Raw genomic sequence first — 21,431 nt, 5'->3', positions numbered from 1 at the left:
CCGGCTTCCAACTCAGCTGACAGGAACACGGCGTGACATCATGACCGACGATGCGAAATCCGATCCAGACCAAAACTCCGATTGAAAGTCAGGGTCTTGATTGCCTTGTCGGTCGTGCAGCTGCGGGGCAGCAAACGGCGACTCCACCAACCCTCCCAACTCGCCATCCCTACCAACTCAGCGGAGAACACTTCCCTTGCAAGTTGAAACGTTCTCTACGGGGTACATCACAGCAATCAGCATGTGCAGACTCTCAACCGTCAATTCCACCCTGTGACAATCAGAAAGAGAACTCTTGGCGCTGCATTTCTGCACCGCCGGCTAACTACGGGGTCTGTCGCCTTTTTTGCCTGGTCACCCACGGCTACGCTACGGCATATTCGGAACCCTGTCGATGCTGCTCTGAGTAAGAAAGGTCAATCGGCCATTGACAAATGACCAAGTTGATGCGGAAGGGGGGATGTTCAAAAGTGAGGAGCATCGGTGATCAAGCAACCTGTGTCTGCCTCTGGCGAAAATATATTCCATGTTGGCGTTGTAAAGCGTGATTCGAGGTCTATTTAAGCCCGTCGAAAAAGTCAGTTCGAGCCCAATTTCCGCACGTGGCAAGGGTGTCTTCAAGAGATCGTCACAGGGTCAGTTGAGCCTGCACAAGTCAATCTGAAATATATAGATACTTGTCTGCTGCAGGGAAAATCATTCTCGACTCGTTGAGGCTGGATTCCGTACATGGTCTGGCGCAGGGACCCTGTTTTGCCTGAGTGGTGCGAGGTAATAGGGCGAGCTGGGCGACCTTGCCAAGCTGGATCTCTGTTTCTCGAAGCTGGATCGAAGCACATCCACTTCCGTCCGCCTCATCTTAGCTATGTAGCTCATCGGGGCAAGGCTGTGCCGCTGGACCAAGGCACACACGAACACTCGGAAAAGCCCAAGGCTGACCGGTAACAGCCTTCCCCTGCTGCCCTCTGGAAGTGGCGGTGAACCCCGTTGACAGCACCTTGGACACGGATAGAGGATAGAGGACTGTGCCCTAACTCCTACAAACTCCTGGTTGCTGACGTGGCAGAGGGAAAAAGGGAATAGACTCTCCAGGGTCATGAGCATAGCCTCACCTCTTCAGCCACAGTCCTCGTGAAAGTTCCTGGCCAGTTATGCATAGTTAGAGAGGACTTCAAACTCCTACCCGGTACTACTAATACAATTCAGCCACCGCCGCGGATGGAGGGGCATGGGCATGAGCGCGGGTGTTTTCTCACTTCTGCCTCACAGTTTCCCCTTCCCAACTCTCTCTTGTCCTTCACAAACCTCATTGCCAAGTTGCCATGCAAACTACAGCGCCCCGTTGCCCAACTGCTCAGCGTCAACATCCATTGGTCATTGTTGCTGCCTAAAGGCCCTACGAACTCAGCGCCCGAGATTCCTGTCCCGAACCCAACCATTACGTAGCCGGCTGTCTCCAAAGGTCACCTGCTGCTGCTGGTCGCGGGCCTTTTGAACCCTCACCACTCGCCCACCGCGGGCCCTTTGGCAACTCCAGTTATACCAGCCACCACCACTCATACTCCTTCGCTCCCTACAACCAACGCCCACCAGGGAGCCTTGCAACCCGCCAAGCAGCCCAGTATCTGGTTTCAAAAGCATCCGTCGCCCTCTTCGCCATCGCATCCTTTTCACATTCCACCTCGAATCGCTCCTACTACCACGGAGTTGGGATTGCCGCCATCGAATTCACCACGACCCGACCCCTTTTCGTGGCTCCAGTCTTTCTTCTGGGCTATAAATCACCTTGTCAATTCAGTTTTACTTGCCCCCCCTCCTTCCTTCTGTTACCCCGCCCGCAGTGACCATGTCCTATTACGACGATGACCGGCCTCGCCGCCAGAAAAGCACACGAGAGCGATCTCGAAGAGATGACTATGAAGACACTGTCTACGACAACAACACGAGAGACACTCGTATAGTCAAGAGGCGCGACGACAGCGTGGATTCCATTGAGGAAGTGTCCCGCGACTTCGCCCCCGGCGATCGCGGCACCATATATCGTGAAACCACTGTGCGCAAGAGCGGTCATCGCCCCATGCGTGCAAGATCCTCCGACGATCGCTATTACGATGATCGTTACGATGACCGCTCGTACGTTTCGCGAAAAAAGTACGAGGATGACTATGTCGTTGTCGACAATCCCAAAGGCCGAAGTCGTGACTATGATGACCGACGTAAGCATCTGCCTTCTTGGTCTATTGTCCCCTCAGTAACTAATCTATAGCAGGCCGCTCCCGACGCTACTCGTCAGACTATGAATCCCGCAGCCGCAGCCGGACACCTCCAAAGAAAGAACGGAGGAAGTCCACCGCTGAAGAGCTGTTGGGATCCGTTGGTCTGGGAGGCGTTGCCGGTGCCTTACTGGGGAAGAGCAAGAGCCGTGACCGGTCCAGATCTAGTTCCCGCGATGGTCGTCATCGAAGCCGGAGCCGAGCTGGTCGCCGGTCATCCTCGGACCGATCTCGACACCGAAGCAAGAGCCGTGGCAAAGTTCGAAACGAACAAATCTCCCAAGCCATCAAGGCTGCCGTTTTGGCTGGAGCTGGTGAGGCGTTCCGTGCTCGCAAAGTCGAAGGCGGTTGGGGCGGCGAAAAAGGCAAACGAATCATTACCGCAGCTTTGGCGGCGGGAGGTGTTGATGGCCTGATATCCAACAAGGACGATCCCCATCACCACTCGAAGCGCGACATTTTGGGCTCTGCTATAGCCGGTATGGCGACCAACCGCATCATCAATGGACCTCGGTCAAAGTCCCGTGGCAGAAACGGAAGCCCAGACAGTCGTCGAGGGCGGAGTCAATCTCGAGGCGGGTTGGGAGATCTTGCCGCCGGTGGCGTCGTGGCAGCCACCGCAAAGAAAGTCTATGATTCAGTTCGCTCTCGATCTCGCGGTCGCGCTCGCTCTCGGAGCGCCTCGTCGTACGACAGCCGTAGCCCAAGTCCTCGGCGCAAGCGGAGTCGAAGTGTGTCGGCCTTTGCAGCCAAGGGTCTTGCGGCATTGGGACTGAAAGACGCGGCGGACAAGGTCGACCCCAACCGCGAACGCGATCGCCGCCGAAATTATGACGACTACTATGATGATGGTCGATCAAGTCGAAATGGAGGATATGGGTACAGTGATTCCCGAGATGTAGGTACCATTCAACCCCAGTTTGATTATCCGGATGGCGGTCCCCGTTCCATGAGCGTACCCAGGGGGCCGCCTCCTGGCTATGAGCTCGACTACGGCCCACGTCATACTGGTGACCCAGAAACAGACTCCGATTCTGACCTCGGCTCCAGTTCCGAAGATGAGAAAGAGATAAAGAAAGGTCGCAAGAAAATGTGGATCACCGGAGGTCTTGCGACCGTCGCGACCATCCATGCCGCGCACAGTGTTTACCAGAGTATGGAGAAGCGAGAAACGAGAAAAAAATTATTAAAGCAGGGCGATATTACTGAAGATCAAGCGAGGAGATCAAAGAACAAGAACAGGTTGCAAGATGCTGCAAGCATTGGCATCGCTGCTCTTGGTCTTAAGGGCGCCTACAGCGAGTGGCAGGAGATGCATGAGCAACAGAAGGAGGTAAAGGAGGAGAAGGAGAAACGTGAGAGACACCGACTCAAGCGAGAAGCAAGGAGAAGAAAGATGAGCATGATAGCAGCTCATAATTATGCCGACAGCGGTTTCACGGGAAGCATGCCGAACTTGGCAACATACAGTCAACAGTATCCGGCATTTCCTCCTCCGCCCGGGGCATCGTTCGGACCTGACGCAGCCGTCCACTACACAGACGACAACCCTTATGGAGCTGTCACCCACCCACCACCCGCCTTTGTCCCGACTCCTCCACCCTCGCACATGGGTGTTCCCCGGGCAGAGACTGGGTGACGAAGTTGTGAAAGTTGTGGTCTGCACTGCAACCAAGGGAATGAATACATTGTCTTGCGGGCGAGCATCGCGAGATCGATCATTTCGGTGATAAACTGGGTCTCACGGTCGTGGATGCGGACAGGGCATTCCACTCGACATTCTTACACATTTTGATCATTTGGCGTGTGTTTTCCAGAGATGATTGCATATGACCAGACCAGCCGCTTTGGCTACGATGATATGACTTCGACAATGACAAGATAGCGATATTACTTTCATGAGACGAGAAGAAAACAGATGCCTTGAACGTCACTCTCCACTTGGCCCCTACCCTGAGGCCTCGTATCTACCAAATGTCCTTTGCGCGTCTTGATCCTGCCTGGGTGACGATGGAGTATGTAGGGACAGAGTTCACGCCAGAACTGAACGAGCAAGCCCAAGCCGCCGCTAAGATGTTCGTACCGGTAAATTCCCCATTCATCCACTTCAAACTCAAAATCCTTCTCTGCCCGAGGTAGTCTGTCCTGTCGCTCCATCAATCATCAACCCTACCATCCTCCAACAGGTACTCGGGCCTGAACCCGATGCGGGTCCTTTCCGGTGGTCGCGCGCCTCCGACGGGTCTCCTCGCCCCGAGCCGCCTGACATGTGCGGTCCTCCTGCTCTCGGATGGTCGGACAGGGAACGCATTCTCCAAGATCGAACAGCCGGAGGAGGGGATGGGGCAGGCGGTGGGATATCGCCCCAAGGGCCGCGGAAGCCGAACGAGGGCGGAGGCCCGGGAGGACGTCGGGGAGGAGGGGGATGATGACTTGACGGTGGCGGCGGGAATCGGTGGAACCCAAACTCCTCCGCGACCGCTGGACCTCTCCCGAAAGCGAAGCGTGGACCCGCGTTCGGATCCCCGAGGGCGGTCCGCGCCGAACATGGGATCATGATAGAATCCGCCTGGCCGTCTGCCCGCCGCAAAGAAACCACCATTGGCTTGTCTTCCAGCTCTCCCCCCGAACAGGAACGAAGGCGATGTGTCGCGATGATGACCCCTCGTCCCTGACCTGCCTCCGCGGTGGCGGTCGTCATCTCGCTCGATCCATCGATGTCGACGCTCGTCGTGATAATGGCCGCCTGGACTTCGTCGGCGCCGAGTCTGTTCGATCATAACCGGCCGGCCTTCGTGGTGCCAGCGCTCGAGATCTCGGGCTGTCATGTGAGGAGGGGAAGAATGACTATTTCCCATGACGGGTTTGCCTTTTCTTTTCCTTTCTTTCTATAATGAGGGGTCTTGAACGCATGGCGTCGATGAAAGTTTCTTCAATATCGTCGAATGGAAGTGTGGAAATGGGATGTCTGAATCAGGCCTTTCGACTTTCTCCCAGCAACCTTGGAAAGTGAGATGTAGGTCGCATGAGATAGTTCGAGGGAAAAAAGAGCTGGGGAGGGGTGGTGGAAACACTTATACGATTCTGGAGTGACACCCAGTCGCGTTCACTGTGTTAAGTCGTTGATTATAGTCGATGGTCAAGTGAATGACTGCCACTGCCGAAATGGCTCGCGGCATTTCGTGATCACTATGGAAGTGACAAAAACCGAGTGAGGGTTCCCGTCACTCTCCAAGAGAGTCAACTTGATAGATCGAGGAGTGGTTGTATGTCATGTGCATTTCTGGCAACGCTCAGACAAAGGGACTCTCTTTTGGAGCCAAGAATTTGGTGAGATAGCGATGGACGGGACATGACATGGTCCCATAAGTGTATCTGAAATTGAGTCGAGTGTTGCCCGCTGCTTAGACTGCATTCCTCGAGTGTTAGAGGCCCACTCGTTCTATACTTCCTCGCTCCTCACACGGTTATAGACCACCGTTCGCGACCCGCTCGAGCTGTACATCTACGGCCGTCCAGCCACTGTTCGCTCAGTTTTGGACGCCGTCTAGCGTCGTATTAACATGCTGCGGGCGCTCGAAGCAGGAATGAGTCGGAGTAGTGAGACATGCTGAGCCTAACGAGTTCGGGAAGTAGGTATTTTTATAAGAGGAGATTAGCACCTCCTCCAGCGCGAAGGATTGGACAAACCCGTCGCGGTCGAGATAGAATAACAGCCTCGTTGAGCTGTCAGCGGTAGCAGATGTCGGACTCTCTAAAGGATAACGGAGAATGGCGAACCATGTTGCTATACGCTCGAGGAGAGCGAGAGGCTCTGCCCTTTCCACTGTGAAGAAAGAGGAGCCATCTGAGTGAAAGGAAAACGAACTATTCAACCGAAAACGAGAATGGCGTGTTTGGATCGACGTCGTTTGAAGGTATCGTCTGCATTTAACGAAAGAGGCCGTTTGTTGGGTATGATGCGATCTTGGCGAGAGTGAGAGAAAAGACACACACGACACGTTCAACGCTCTCGTGCACAAGGAATTCCTCTCCTCATAAATGTAGCTGTCAAGTGGCCGACGTGAACGTGTGGTCCATCTCTTGCGTAGAGTCGTTCTGACGAATCTGGCTGATGAAGTACATGCTCCGCCTCCAGTCGACGGTGAAGATGCGGCTCAAACAGCACCACGCGCACCCCGGACCAGTATGGATCACGCGGGTTGACATATATCTTCTCTCCGCCCCTGTCCCTCCCAGCAGCAGGAGACTGATGCCACTCATATCTGTATCTTCGGTTGAATCTTCTTTGGCGTTGTGTATGGCGCAAATCCTCCTCAGGTGGGCTGCTTGGCACACCTGCGTAGAAGCGAGGATCCCAGTTCGGAGGGATGGGAGCGTGAGGCAGCATACGCCCCGGCCAGACTTTTGAAGAAGAATTCAGATCATTGATTTCTGGTTCCTCATGAGAGCGTGGTGGAGTTTCTTCGTATTGTCGCCTAGGAGCCTCGCGTTGCGGGTGCCGCCAAAGCGGCTTGAAAGATTCAGACTCTGAGCGTCTTCTCGGCAGTCGATATCCATCGATCTGTGTGGGCATTTGGGGCCTATTTGATTCGTACGGCGTTGGGGATGAGGAAGTCGCCGAGCGCTGACAGTGGTGATGACCCGATGGAGAAGGGTCACTCCAGCGCCGAGATTCTCCTCGTGAGCGACGACGATGCCCCCGCTGCTGGTGTTGCTGCTGGCTGGACCGCCGTCGGAAGCGCCAGTCGGGGCCTCTCGGCTCGTGTTTCGTCTTGGATGGAGCGCTGCCCATGTTCTTTTATGCCCGGTTGCCGTACCATTTCCCAACGCGCGTGCCTTCCAGATGAGGAGGCTGGCTGTTTGGGGATATCACTTGCTGCTTTCCACCGTATGTTTGCCCTTGTGGAACGGGGGACAAGCAAATGCGTCAGTGGAGAAAGAGCGCGCGTGTTACCTTTAGGAGTGATACAGCTCTGAAAACCGGTTGATGAGTGAAAAGTTCGAGACATGCTCTGTTTGCTCGGCGGTTTGTCGGTAACACCCTCGTGTCATAATTGCCCCCAACTACCGCTTCAGATTGCTGGAAGTCGAGCTCCGTGAACAAGCCGTGTTGTACTTGCCGTGCAACATCCACAAGTATTCGACTGCAAAATTCGGGTTGGCGGCAAACAAAGACACAGGGAGTGGAAGCGGAGTTGAGTCCTTTCCCAGTCCAATGTGACCTATTTAGCAGCACTTTCTGCTCTCTTGTATAAGGTGCAGGACATCTTTAGACACCTGTTTTCTTCGAACGAGGCCATATTTAGGGTGAGGGGACATCCCAATGCCCCCAATGACCGCCTCACCTCTTGGATGCCTTTCCTGAACGGAGTGCAGAAACGTTCGCGAGAGCCATAATGAAAACGGAGGGAAAGGCACAGCGAAAAATACACTCAGGTGCTAGTCCACCGACAGCCGTCACCCATTGCTCCCTGAACTGAGATGATGTGCAGCTAAAAATGGGTAATATCCTATACCGTTGTCAAACAGGAGCTCAAACGATACTCCATCGTACCGTGAATGGGCTTCAATATTGCGCCGGGCCCGTCTCGCCGGGCACAAACTTACGAGGCATACCAGCAAAGTTGTAGTTAGCTAGGAAAAAGTTGAATGCGGAATAGGAAGAAGGAATAGCCAAGAGGTAGCGAGCTGCTAAATCAGAGGCCGATGCTTCCCCCTTTACCAACGATGCACCACACAACCTGGTCATCTTTGCGAGTTTCTGAAGCTTAGCAGGGTAGAGTGCGCAGGTTTGCTGTTTTGGAAAGTCCTGATAGCACATACGGGTCTCTTTCTCCAATGCAAGATCTAATTCGCTCGTTTCCACGAACTTGGATTTCGTGGCCGACCTTCTGAACGACAGCATAATACCCACAATTTTCATGCCCGACTTCAATGACTGTCAATCTGTCATCCTCGCTGCAAGGCCTCAGCCAGAGTCGCGTAAGGGGTCTGTCAGTAGCCAAGCACATCAGCTGCAGATGCACGTCATGAAATCATCAGCCTTCACACATGTCAGCATTGGCAGGTGTTGGATGGGGGGAATTCAGCTTTTCGACTTGAGTATTCGAAATCAACGCTTTCAAGAGATGGGAACCATGGAAGCAGGATTTTCAGGATTTCCAGATCTTTCATTGTTTCAGATGATGCTCTTTGGGAATCTGGCTAATTGCGCTGACGCATGGCTCTAAATTTTCGTCGAAGGTCCGTGTCTGTAATCTCGCCGTTGTATACACCTGACCCCTTGGCAGGCGTAGGGGCCAAGTGCGGCGGTCTCAGTTCATCTTCCGTCTGAAGCCTCAGTGCGTCGTGGCCGAACAGCCAGTCTCTTCTTTGGGAGTTCGCCCAGAACATGGGATTGTCAAGGTTGTCGTGCTGCATCAGCTCGTCGCGTCTGTCCTTTTCGGCTCCGTCGTAGAGGTGCCACCAGGACTGTAATATGCGGGTATTTTTTGCCACGTGCGTGGCCCGCGGCAGCCTTTGCCTCTCGTACGCCTTCAACGCTTCGTGGAGGTCGTCGTACTCCCGGAGGGCAGCTTGCAGGGTGGCGGCGTCTTCGGTGGCCTGCGCCGCTCCTTGCGCCATGTACGGCATCATCGGGTGGCAGGCGTCGCCGAGGATTGCGACCTTCCCGCTCGGATGCACCCATCTTTGCAAGTGGTCGAAGTCGGCAAGCTTCCATTTGAGGTACGAGCCTGTGAGTCCGCAGAGTTTCCGTACGGGGGCACACCAATCCGCGAAGCGCTTCACCAATTCGGTGTTGTCGGCTTGAGACCGCCATTCTTCGTCGCCGATGGGTTTGCCGACATCGGTCGCGTGAGTTATGTCGATAATGATGTTGTAGAGCTCGCCGCCTCGCAAAGGGTAACCGACCGCATGTGCCTCAGGGCCAAGCCAATGCATCGCCCACGCGTTATCAAACAGATGGCGCGTTTCCGGGTCGTTCAAAAGCGGCTCGGCAGGCACCAACACTCGGTATGCGACGTCACCGGTATCTTGAGGCTCTATTGGCGTTCCATTGATTGTATTGCGGACAGCAGACTTTATGCCATCGGCACAGATAATCAGGTCCGCTGTGAGCCGCTCACCCGAGGCCAACATCACTGCAGGCGTTTCAAAGTCGTAGTCTTTGACTCGGCTGTTCATTTTCAAGGTGATGTTCTTCCGCTGGGATGCCGTCTCGGCGAGCAGGTCGATCAGGTCTGCCCGGTGGATGAAATAGTATGGCGCCCCATACTTTACCTCCACGTCGTCGTATGGAACATCCTTTATCACCTTGCCGGTCCAGTCCAAGAAGCGAATCCCGCCAGCCTTCTCCTTCTTGATTTTGCTAAAATCAACGCCCCAACTACGACTCAGGCGTGACGAGTTTGGAGGGACACGGATTCCAGCTCCAACCTGGTCGAACATATGAGCCCTGTTAAAGATCAAAGAAGTTGGTCAACTCATACCTCGAGAAATTCTTTGACCCCTTCTAGCACGGTGACTTGGTGGCCGTCCATGGCAAGTGCCAACGCCGACGAAAGGCCGCCTATGCCGGCTCCGACGACGATAACCCGTAGATCTTTCATGGTTTCTGTTCCTCGGCTTGCCCGACGAAGAGCCGAACAGGAATTTTTGCAAAGATTGATCCTCGATATCAAACGGACTCAGACCATGACAAATTTTCTTTCTTATGCTTCTAAAACCAAAGTATTTGAGAAAAGGCTTGCGACGTTGGCTGATCGTTCATCTGACCGGGCACGAGAACTGTCAGGTTCTTACCCGGCATGACATAGCCGCGGGCAAACTCCTGGACCAATCATGAGGGTGTTCAACCCCCACTCGGTTCTGTGGAGTACAAGGGTCAGGGAAAATAAGCTGACCATCATTTGCCAGCTCCTGGGAAGAATATCAAGGCTGAAGCTCCCTGTCGGTCGCCGGTAGTACGGACAAAAATGTTCCATAAGAAGGTTAGGATGCACCAACAAGTCAACGAGATGCTCCGGTCGAAAGTCGTAATCGAGAATACCTGTGAGCCTTGTCCTCCATCAGGGAAGTTGTGGAAATGCATGCCATCTCCATGATTTTGCAGCGGTGGGAGATGACCGACATCGGGCAAAGATCAATCCCGCTTTCAACTCCCGGGCGAAGGGACTCTTCGACAAGCTATGCCACAGAACCCCCAGGAACCCTTGTCCGAGGCCCAACTCGTGCCATTTTCGTTGTAGTCAACACCCTTCGTACAGGCTTCTAGATGCTCAGGGCACACATATCGGCATCTGACTTGAGTAAAGTAAACAAAAACCTTTAATCTGCCAGTGAGCCATTCAATAGATCATCGCAATAACTGCGAGCCTGCCTGTAGCTTCGCTCAGCCCTGATGTTCCGAGGATTCGGGTCGCGAACCGACCTGCTGGAACAAAGATCTTCCGCTTTGGCAATCCATAGCAAAGATTCATCCACTAAAATAAACTGGAGCCGAAAGTGTTGTCCACAATACAGGAAACCCAAGACCTGTTGGACTTCTGCGAGAGAAGGGCGAATCATCTCCGTGCTGAGGGAGAAAATGGTGCAACAGAACTATGCCTCATATTGTTCAAAGTAACATCAATCGGCCATCCTGTCCAAGTCAGCCATGCGCTTTTCGAAGGCAGTTCGATAATACGATAATTCACAATCATGCTCTGGTCTCATTTTGGCATTGTGCGACGAACCTGGGACCTTGGGAGTTCCCGTAGATGGTGTAAGGAGTAGAGGGACGCTCGTGACGATCATGTGTTGATACTGCTTGACCCTATGGTGTTGGGCCCCTTCTGGGCCCCCGATGACAGACTTTGGGCCATCTCCTTTAAGGAGAGAGTCACGGCTGCAAGCATCGGACCAGGTGTCACATGGAGAAATGCGTTATCTGCACCCTTTGGAGCTCTTAGCAGCGCCCGGGAGTGAGTGATAAACTGAAGCAAGAGGGGACGAGGCCGACGATCAAGTAAGGAGTACTTGTACATGATATCTACGAAACACCCAGCGGGATTTTGCACAGCCCAAGAAAAGTTTCCCAAGTCTTGGTTGTGACACAGCCTTGGCAAAGGCTGCACGCGTCGCCGCTACACCAGAAACAGACTGGAGTACATATCTAATGGCCACGGCATCATTGCACGTTATTTCATCATCTTGAATCTTTTTCGAGCGAATTAATTAATGCCGTCATTCAATGCTGTATATCCTGAGATAAGCGGCATAGCGCTGCTCGGGACTGGACAGACACGGTGAGTTCAGTCGAGCCTCGTAGTGACCATCGACGGTCCGGAGTGTCCCATTTTCGAGAATGTTTTGCCTTCCCTTGACACAGAGACGGAGCAAACGCAGACACCGAAGAGAGCTCTGTTGCCTCAAGCTTGCGACTACTGCTGTCGATACAGGAAATGATGATGCACAGACTGGCACCTAAATGTACCCTGTGCTTGCAGTCAGTGACCCGATGCAAGGCCAAGGGAGAAAGAGAGCTAATCGAAGCTTTAGAAAGCCCCAGCATTGTCGCTACTCAGAGGATGTGTCCAAACCGCATCTAGGGTTGAATCTTGGATTGACGCGCAACTACAGAACTCCTCCCTAGCACAGAGCGAAATTCCGATCTAGCATATGTCCTAACACTTGGACTGCTAGAGTCTTTGGATGATCCCGACCAGATCTCGAAGGAAAACTTCTCTTGGTCAATATCTCTAAGTCTTCCCCATGGCATGGTTGAGATATCCATTTTTGACATTTGACTCCGGATTCGGGATCGGTCTCAAGACTGCACCTTGAAACAACCGAAGCCACAATGTATCCTCCCAGACGTGCGACAAGCCCAGAGCCGCAGGCGACTGATTTGCTCCCTGTTCGCGACCAGGATCGGGATGAGGGAGTATGCCGCCCTCCGTGACATTCTGCGCTTGAGACTGGATTGCTGACAGAGATGTCAACATTTAACCTAGTTAGATTCAACGGTGTCTTCACCTTGGTCAACTAGGATGGGGATGCTTGCTCGTCTTCCCCAGGCTACCTATTTAGTATGAAGCGTTCTTTGCCACAGGAACCTCTCGACTACTGATTCGGAATGTAATAGGTCTGAAAAAGAAGCTGTTGGAAAGTCCCTGAAAGCTTTGTCGGAACAAGCATACCAAGATGGATCTTCACCCATCACCGCCTATGCCCTCAAGTTACCATATGCTTCGGTGCTTTTATAGAGCTTCATTATCTCCAGCAGACCTAGAGATAATGTAAGACCTTTCATTCTCCACGTCTGAGGTAGGAAGCAAAAGCGTCGAAGAGATGATTGGCTTTTTGAACCCGATTGCCAACAGAGCCAGCCATCCTCACTTGAGCGAGCATCCCCACTTCTATTGCAGTGGACGCACCAAGCGGCTGTCAAATTCCCAAGGGTGGGGCACTCGGTTCGAATACTGAAAAGCTCCTCGAGGCCTCCATTCGGACAGTTTGATCTTGTCGAGAGTGACGAAACGCTTATAACGCAAACCAATCAGGGATTTTCGGCAATGATGCGCAAACTTTCGGTACTCCGCGGCTGGTGGTGCGCCGCAGGTAAGTTTTCATACGAGTTTTGTCGGATTTTTTTTGGCTTATCCATCGTCTTAGATGCGTGTAGCGGACGTCACATGCAAGAGTCTCCTCTAGAAAGAGAGAAAAGAGCTGCCGGCCTTGATGAATCCGACTCCAGCACCTTGCTAGTCCAGCTACTAAATCCATACCTCCGTGGTTTGTGTTGAGGAATCTCATTGAACTGCCAACATGAACGCATTTTCGTGATGCCAGTCTCCCAAGTCACAAGGGTGCAAAGTCTAACAATCTCATCCTCCAGACCGGCCTCCATATATGAAATTAACAGTCTCCGGCCGCGTGCGGATGTACACTGGGTTTGATCTTAGCCAGCTGCCACATGAAGGCGACGCCGCTGCTCGAGATTCACCACTGCGATCACTAGACATTGGACACAGAGAAGGCCTGAATGGGTGACGATCGGCAAGTCTATATGCCTAAGTGGACTAACGTTGCTACAGCTCCAGCTCTCGAGATTACCGGCCTCCGCACGTCATATTTTGCCGAACAATCTTTGCTAACAAAATGCTGTCCGCGCTTCGACAGGCTGCTTATCACGAGCATAATGACATTCTCCACTGAAATTAAAGGTACTATTCGCCAAGAAGGGAGACCCCTCTATCGAAAGGATGTTATTCCCCACCTGAAACCGTTGGTGTCCCTTCCCGATACATGTGAAGAGACATTTATCAGGGTCTTCATCATCAATGCAAGAGGGTCCTTTTGCTAGTATTCAATCCGCATCCGCGGGGTTATTCAAGCCCCGCTCACCTTCCCGGAGGGTGGCCGCAGATGCAAGATAATAGGAAGTGAATCAAGAGCGGACAATGGTTACGCGGCCGCGAAAATGCATCGGAGTAGCAAGTCGGCAAGTGTTGACTGCGGTGATCTTTCCCAACGTACCTTTTCACAGCTCGTCTCAGCACGAAGCCCAAGTCTTTTCCCATCATTGACTCAGTGTCATGCAACCTGCATCAAGTCCGCATGTTGAAACAATTACCTCGGGGTCGTAGAGGGATGTCGTATGAGCTCGGCTAATAAATCACGCCATTTTCGTTCTCAACCCGGAGGGTTCGCTGCCACGGAAACATAGGGACCAGGAGCTCTACGAATAGACGGAATGCTTGCTTCCTGCCAGCCAGGTTAGAACTTGACCATAGCTGAGAGCATTTCAGACCCAATTCAAATCATGAGTGAGCGAGACAAAGGCAAAATTGGAGCAGACAGGGTGAAGGGCCTCGTGCTGTTCTTCCTCTACCTTTGGCATCCTCCAATAGGCTGTTCTACACACTCGAGAGGAGATGACTGTTGCAGAATACGAAGGCCTAGCCATTGTATTTAACATCAATACGAACGATAATCGCCTAGAATGCTCTTTTTCGCGTAACCACAGCAGCAGGTCAAGTATTTGAATGTGCTGCACCTCATAGCCGCGGAAATCTGGGTCGGCTAAGTCTGGGCGCCAGGTCGAGCTGCAGAGCTGACTGCGTCGTCGAGACGTCTCGCTACTGTAGATGGCCCTCGAAAAACATCCACGGACACCTATGTAGGGAACGGGCACGGAACTGACTCGGCGATACTGAGGGCATCTTTGTAGGGGAGAGGGCAAGGGGAGGGTCAGCCTTGCGTCGTGGGAGTATTACGTACGGCTCAAGGGCAGCCATAGTATCAGCTTAGTAACTCCGCTGCGCCGGAAGGCGCCGGCGCTAATTCGGCTAGTGAGGGAACTAGTCACGCTAGCGCCGTCAGTCGGGATTTAATACGGTGTGCCAACGGCGCGGGCCAAGAATTTAGCCCTTTAAGCCCACCTACGTAATGGTGCGGATTCCCGAAGATGCACCCCTCTCCATACATTCCTTGGGTTTGGTACCTAGCTCACCATCTGAATGAAACTCTGCAGACTGGCGGAGACGTGCCGAGCACAGCCAAGGCTGATACAGACCAATCACTTGAAGTGGCCGCCGTTTTACTTGACTGTCCAAAATAAGAAACTCCTTCCTCATCCGGAAGCCCTACGAAGGAAAGCATGGGGCGCTTCTCGTAAATGGCTGATGATTAAGGTAGAACGTTGAACCCCTGACCGCAACCCTGGTCTTTGGAGTAAATATCACACCTTTTTGTCACTCCCAATGACAGTGGTCTTTTTGGAATATCGGGTCGGAATTAGCCATTTTCCCACTCATTGTTTTTTTTTTTTTTTCGTTTTTTCCCTCCTGCGCCTTCTACCTGACCCTAGGAGGAGGGGCGGCCCCTCAACCTATCACCCAGAGCCTCAACAGTGGCTTGCGTGGCCTGAATTCAGTCAAGGTAGAGTCACTCAAAGGTGGTGGCTCCTCGTCCTTCCCTTTTTGCCACCGCGGATCAAGCAAGCTACCGCGAACAGCTCCTACCTAGGGGTAGGACCTGCTGCTGCAAGGCCTTTGCTAAACCAGCAATGTCTTCATCGCTTGGCATGGGATAATTTGGTTACTATCGCAGTAAGTTGCCAGTTGCTCGATGCCAAGCAGAGCACCTGGAGAGCTTATTTCAACGCAACAGGTATATACTGATTTGGAGGATGGCAAAATGACTAATATGTTAGGTGGAGCCAGAATCTCGAATGCAAAATACATTCCATGCAGGGCAGAATCAGGGCTGCTGAGCCGGTTGTCCATCAATTTGGTACTGCCAGCAACAGTCGAAGGAATGGTATATAGTCCTGCCGATGGTCGATATCAACAGGGTCCCGTCTAACCAGGGAATTACGATCCTCCAACCAAATAAAACCGCAATACTTAACCCAGATACAAGTGCAGGGTCAGGGTCAGCCGATCGCACCAGAACGTTGTACCGCGGGCATCTCCACTCGGCAATCAGGCTCTTCTTGATTGACGTTGTTCGAACACATTTGCTCGTGGAGGGCTGCCAAAGTGCCAGCTTTCCGGGGCCAAATTCACTGGCCTCGAGCGATTTGATATACCTTGGCCGAAACCGCTGGTCTCTTCCTCAAAAGATGCAACAACAACGCAGCCGACCGGCAGCTGCTTCAATGAATCAATCACTTCGCCCTGACAACCAATTTCCTCAACAACATTATATGCTTTCACCACGCCAAGTGCTGGAAGGATTCTCTCACCTGTCGGTTGGAGATGGGAATCCCCACCCCACGCTAGTTGACCGCCGCCATGCATCTCAATCGTCGGTTTCGACCGTGCCGTCCTTGGAATCCGAGTACATTTCAGACACCACCTGGCAACCACCTAGCAGCAGTCTACACGTGCCCTCCCTCCAGGACGCGGCTTGGTGGTTAGAGCCTTTTGGAGACGTCCACCATCCTCTACCGGATGCAGACCTATCTGCTGTCAATGGAGAGTTGTCGCAATTAGCATCTCCGCTGGACGGTCTAAAGGTGCCGGGCGTACCCTACAAGGGACAAGTTGACACGAGGCTCGACCGCAAGAAAGAACGCAGGAGAGAACAGAATCGACAAGCGTAAGTGTGTCACACCAAGGCAACCGCCACCAACCTTTCCTTTCTTCTCTACAAGCCTACTACAGCAGGTGTGGTTTAGCTAACTCTGTGGCACTACGCACAGACAACGACGCCATCGTGAACGAAGACAACTGAATTTTTGCCTCACGCAGGGCAAGGTCATCGAACTGCAGGCTGCCCTCTCGGCAGCCCTCGAGCAGCAGAAACTCGTCAAGCAGGAAAACAGCCACCTGCGGGGAAGGCTGGCGTGTCTGGAAGCCGAAGTCGACTGCCTACGACGGAGCATGTCGCCGGCGACGTTCGAGGACAAGGGACTGGGTCTCGAGACGCCGTCCGACTTTGAACTGGGCACATGACCAGATTACAGTGTCTCATTTTATCTTTTTTCTTTTGGTGGTTTTTTGGGGGACATTGATATTGCATGCTACGATAACGATAACCACTCAGGCGGCGCGACTCAGGGGTGGAGCTTTTCTATGTGTGGTAGAATCTATTGGAACAGATAAACCGGACTGGACGGGATGGGCAGAAACGGGATGGGATAGGATATCTGTGGGATACTTATACAGGTGGCTCGGTCATGGGAAAAGTCAAGATTTCAGGATTTGGAGGGGATTGCTGGGGTTCCGTGTTTAGAGAGAAACATGAAACGAAGGAGAAACATACTTGTACAAATTCCTTTGAGAGGGGGGGGGAGGGGTACTGGGCTCCGGTATCAAGACGAACCCTATGTATGACAGGAGAGGAAAGAGGGGTCATTGTACTCGCTCGTCATAATCAGCACGACTCTCACCCACCCACCCACTCACTCTCTTCCTTAGGAGCCAACCAGGGAAAGATAATAGGTGGGAGGGATGGCTGTGCCGTGAGCGACGGGAGGTATACTTGTACAGGACACCGCCAGCATGCAAACGTCCTTATCACGGAGGATGGCTGGGCGGCGCGGGCGTAGAGGAAAAGTAAAGGAAAAGGGAAGGGCAAGAATGGTTTTTGCGGGTTGCGCGGTCTGTGGACTACGGTTGGTCACTGTGCAGGCAGTAGAAGGAGTTTGGTCGAGGTACATATCTGTCAAGAGATGTACTTGTACTTGTAGTGTGGGTACGGTATACGAAATGGGATTAGAATAGAATAGAATAGAAAGGATATGAAACATAAGAGACAAGATATGACATACGATGGTACGGTCCCGGCCCGATTGACTTCTCCCCATCCTCATGCGAGCGTGTGATAGATGCAGTCAGTCATTTTAGCTCACGGATAGCGCTGCTATCACTACCACCACTTCTACTTCTTCTTGGTCAAAACGCCCGTGACATGCATCGCGGGGGTGTACTCGTCGTCGACAGTAACTTTGGCCTCTGCCCAGCCTCCATCTCTGGCCTGCGCGACCTTCAAGAGCGTGTCCATGGTACTCCTGGTCAAGCAACACCCGCCCATCAACTGTTTCCAGCCCAAGGACATGTACAGTCTCTGCGCCAGGCGGGCGACCCCGTGGTGCGTGTTGAGGACGTGCTCGCAAATAACGAACCGACCACCGGGTTTCAACAGGGTGTAAAGGTCCGCGACGGTGGCGGCTTGGTCCGGCACGCCGCAGAGGACGCGCACGCAGACGATCTCGTCGAAGAGCTGCAGGTCGGTCGACGAGGTCTTGTCGGGCTGAACGAGGCCGGCCTTGATCAGCTGCGGGATGATCGCGTCCAGGTCCGCCGTGGCCGCGAGGACGTGGTACTTCCCGCCCAGACCGGCCTGCTTGGCCTTGTCCCGCAACTTATCGTGCATGCTGGCGCCTGGTTCGACGCCGTAGATGGCCGTGATGTTCTCCGGGTGCGTGAAGCGTTTGACCTGCTCGCCCGACCCCGGGCCGATGTCGAGAACCAGGCCGCGCGACTGCGCCAGCAAGGGTGGGAGACCCTTAGGGATCTGGTCGGCGTACATGGGCCCATATTTGAGCCAGAGCCTAGCAAAGGTCTTTTCCTTGAAGGAGTTGAAGTTGCTGAGCGGAAGGAGCGGGTTGCTTAAAAAGGTAATAGCGAAATCTGGTGAGTACACCAAAGGGGTGAGTAATTGTACACATGTAAGCTTTGCTGAATCTTCAAATCTCATGGGCGGGTTTATCTTGCACCCCTGTCTCCCTGCCCGTCCAGCCCGTATCCCGGCCCTTACAGCGGCGGCACATCTCTTACCTCCTGCAGATGTACATATGCCGAAAATGGGGGGCACTTACAGCAGACGCTCACGCCCATGAAGAGCGGGGGGAAAACCATGGCTTGAACATATTCGAGCATCGTGGGAGCCATCTTGTCCGTGTCGAATTTCGTCCTCGGTTACCTCGTACGGCCACTCGTAGGCGACTGACTGTAGGTCTGTATAATTCCCGCGACGATATCTTCGAGCCTTCTCGTTCGATGATTAATTTGTGGCTCTGGTTGTGGTTGTGGTTGAAGCAACTCCCTGTTTCCCGCTTGGACCACCTGTTGGGTAATAATATCCAGGACAGAGGAGACGAAAAGAGCGATCAATGGGTACCTAGTCCTACCTCGGAGAAATGCGAGTTTACTCTCCCCTTCAAATATCTGTCGTGGAAAACATGCTCATACCTTCCCTGAGGCTAAGAATGTACGCTCGGGAAAGGACACGATTGACAGGGTGATTTACCCGAGGAGGAAATGAGTTGCCCCGCCCGCATCGTTCCCAGGCTACCATATTGGCGAATTCTAGGTCCCTAGGTAGCTTCGTATTTCTCTCAGAACGTCTCCTTTGGTACCTGATTCGACGACATTTGAAGTTGAGTTACGTGCCTGTTTGGCGAGCAGCCTCCGTAGGCGTCGTCGAATAGACTCCGATCAAGGAGACAGCACTGCCAGCCGCTCAAGCTGCTTGTACGCCGAGTCATTATCACTATGGTCACCAGGGGCTGGGTGATCATGGGGGACTAGATCATTTATTCTATTCTCATGCTGATGAATATACTTTTTTCTCTCAGGCCGATGCTTGTATCATACCACGTCTGGATCGCTCACAGGTAACAACCAAACTACAAACATCACAGGTGCCAGTGACCAAAATACCAGTCCAAATAATATTACCCATCGTCTGCGCCAGGACTCCACCGCTCGAGCTTCCCGGACACGAAGTTTAGACCTCCTGCTTCTCCGCATGACTCTTCCTCCTCCAATGCTTCAAGGGTAGCCGGTTGTTCAACTTCTTTTCCTTTTTCCGTCGATCATTAGTCAACTCCTTCTCGTACTGTTCAACACAGGGCGCATAAAATAAGGTGCCTGTGACTGCACCCTTCAAGGTGCCCAAAGCGACAATCAACCAAAGCAAAACCACCGCGACAGAAAAGATCGTTCCCAGGATCTTGAAGAACTTGCTGGGGATTTCTTTTGCCAGGGTCGTCGTTGATACGGCAAACACACCGAGAGGGAAAGTGAAACCCCACCATCCCATGTTAAAAGGGAACCTGCTCCGTGTGATACTGGCTAGCGCGAAGAAAAGCCACACCAGGCCGTAACCCCAAATCGCGAGAGCGATGACGATAGAGAAGCTGTAGATGGCTTTGCCGGCGTCCGGACCAAAGTTCTCGGTGCGGGGGAAGACCTCTGAAGCAACTTTCCCCAGTTGCATGAGGCCAAAGCTGCCCTGGCCCAGGGGACCGAGGGGAAGAAAGACCGAGACAATGACTTCACGTGGCGGCAGTCGGTGAATCGTGAGTCGGTGGAAATACATCACGAGGACGACCATGGCGAGAGGGAAACCTGTGCCCCAGAGCACATAGGAGGTGACGACCGTCCAAACAGCATGCTGAGGATTGGGGAGGATCTCGGCCACTATGCCACCCGATGCCGCCGCGACAATGGTTGCCACAATCGGCAAGAGCCACACGGCAGTCATCTTGGATAGCTCACTTTGATGGATGTGCATGATGACGAAGGGCAGCCACATGCAAGTAATGACTGCGATGGCCACGTCGATCCACCACAATGTCCAGGCCAGAGTTGTTGCCCAAACTCCCCAGTGTTCGACGCATACAAAGACCACCATGTTGACAATCGTCGCAAGACCCATGGGGAATGTGCCGACAAAGAGAGATTGGACAGGGTGCCGAATCATGGCCATGAACAGCCCCGGGAATAAAGTATACCGAAGAATGGATATGAACAGGAAGAGGCAGAAGAGGCCGATGTTGAGACAGAAGATAATGACCGACAGCCAATACAGCCAGTCGCCGTTGTAGGGAAGTTGGTGCAGGAGGATAGAGGCAATGCCTGTACCCATGGTGGCTGCAAACCATGATGGTGTGAAGTTGAGCACCACTTTCCTCCATCCACGCTGGTTTTTGGCTGCGAACTTGTCCATCAGTTCGTCCTTGGCTGTCTGGTGTTCGCCATTCTGGCATTCGTGAGGAAACTCTTGGGATGAGTCCCGCGCCACTTGGCAGTTGGCGTATGTACCGGCAGGATCCATGTTGGCGAGTGTGGGAGAGGCGTTGATTGCTGCTGAAGGTCAACTTGTTGGTCTCCCGGGGAGTATGTATATGTATGAGGTCTTGACAGCCCGCTTAGGGAGCGCTAAAGGGGGCCCGATTCGGCAAAAAGTTCGTGTAAATGCTTGGTGACGTAGGTAAACGAAGATGATTAACGATGGAGAGTATCCCGATTATTGGGGAGCGAGTGGATAATTGGCAGAGGGCAGGGTACTTGAGCTTCCCCTCGCTGCATCGATGTCATCTGTCGACAAATCAGAATTCCTGGAGGCGTTGGTGGCTTGCAAAGTTTTGCCGCTCTTCCGCCCTCTTACAGAAAGCCGGTCAAGGCTGGAGCCGTAGAGCGCCGGCACGTGATTGACCGCCAGCTAGGATGGGAGGTCGAGTTGCCATCCTCAACTAAAGAGGTGGCTCTACCTGTTCCTTTCCCTTGTTCCCGGAAGAGGGCCAGCTTCGTCAACCGAGTTGGACTGGTGATTTGCAGCAGACGGGCACCCAACGGGCAGAAGGAAGCGAGATCTTGGCTCTGGGTGAGACTTATAAGATCGACGAGGCTGCGAGGCTGAGCGACGTGCCCCGCA

General features: G+C 53.1%; 6 protein-coding genes across 6 annotated transcripts; 2 read left to right on the top strand and 4 right to left on the bottom strand.

Annotated features, from left to right (window-relative positions):
- Positions 1-1,846: 1,846 nt before the first annotated feature.
- Positions 1,847-3,912, top strand: Z519_03828 (uncharacterized protein; the record flags this gene model as incomplete). Its single annotated transcript, XM_016761575.1, has 2 exons — positions 1,847-2,216; positions 2,270-3,912. The coding sequence occupies 2 exons, from the start codon at positions 1,847-1,849 to the stop codon at positions 3,910-3,912; spliced, it is 2,013 nt and encodes a 670-aa protein (XP_016621913.1).
- A 517-nt stretch (positions 3,913-4,429) lies between these two features.
- Z519_03827 (uncharacterized protein) lies at positions 4,430-5,101 on the bottom strand (the record flags this gene model as incomplete). Its single annotated transcript, XM_016761574.1, has 1 exon — positions 4,430-5,101. The coding sequence occupies one exon, from the start codon at positions 5,099-5,101 to the stop codon at positions 4,430-4,432; it is 672 nt and encodes a 223-aa protein (XP_016621912.1).
- A 3,379-nt stretch (positions 5,102-8,480) lies between these two features.
- On the bottom strand, positions 8,481-9,886 carry Z519_03826 (uncharacterized protein; the record flags this gene model as incomplete). Its single annotated transcript, XM_016761573.1, has 2 exons — positions 8,481-9,713; positions 9,767-9,886. The coding sequence occupies 2 exons, from the start codon at positions 9,884-9,886 to the stop codon at positions 8,481-8,483; spliced, it is 1,353 nt and encodes a 450-aa protein (XP_016621911.1).
- Positions 9,887-15,885: 5,999 nt separating this feature from the next.
- Positions 15,886-16,720, top strand: Z519_03825 (uncharacterized protein; the record flags this gene model as incomplete). The annotated part of the gene is made up of 2 exons (XM_016761572.1): positions 15,886-16,364; positions 16,468-16,720. 2 exons carry the CDS (start codon positions 15,886-15,888, stop codon positions 16,718-16,720), a joined length of 732 nt encoding a protein of 243 aa, XP_016621910.1.
- Positions 16,721-17,648: 928 nt separating this feature from the next.
- On the bottom strand, positions 17,649-18,467 carry Z519_03824 (uncharacterized protein; the record flags this gene model as incomplete). The annotated part of the gene is made up of 1 exon (XM_016761571.1): positions 17,649-18,467. One exon carries the CDS (start codon positions 18,465-18,467, stop codon positions 17,649-17,651), a length of 819 nt encoding a protein of 272 aa, XP_016621909.1.
- Positions 18,468-19,499: 1,032 nt separating this feature from the next.
- Positions 19,500-20,831, bottom strand: Z519_03823 (uncharacterized protein; the record flags this gene model as incomplete). The annotated part of the gene is made up of 1 exon (XM_016761570.1): positions 19,500-20,831. The coding sequence occupies one exon, from the start codon at positions 20,829-20,831 to the stop codon at positions 19,500-19,502; it is 1,332 nt and encodes a 443-aa protein (XP_016621908.1).
- Between the last annotated feature and the right edge of the window lie 600 nt (positions 20,832-21,431).

Source organism: Cladophialophora bantiana (assembly GCF_000835475.1).
Source record: "Cladophialophora bantiana CBS 173.52 unplaced genomic scaffold supercont1.5, whole genome shotgun sequence".
In the NCBI taxonomy this organism is placed as follows: Eukaryota; Fungi; Ascomycota; class Eurotiomycetes; order Chaetothyriales; family Herpotrichiellaceae; genus Cladophialophora; species Cladophialophora bantiana.
The sequence above is the reverse complement of the archived record's forward strand: the minus strand, read 5'-3'. Positions and strand labels throughout refer to the sequence as shown.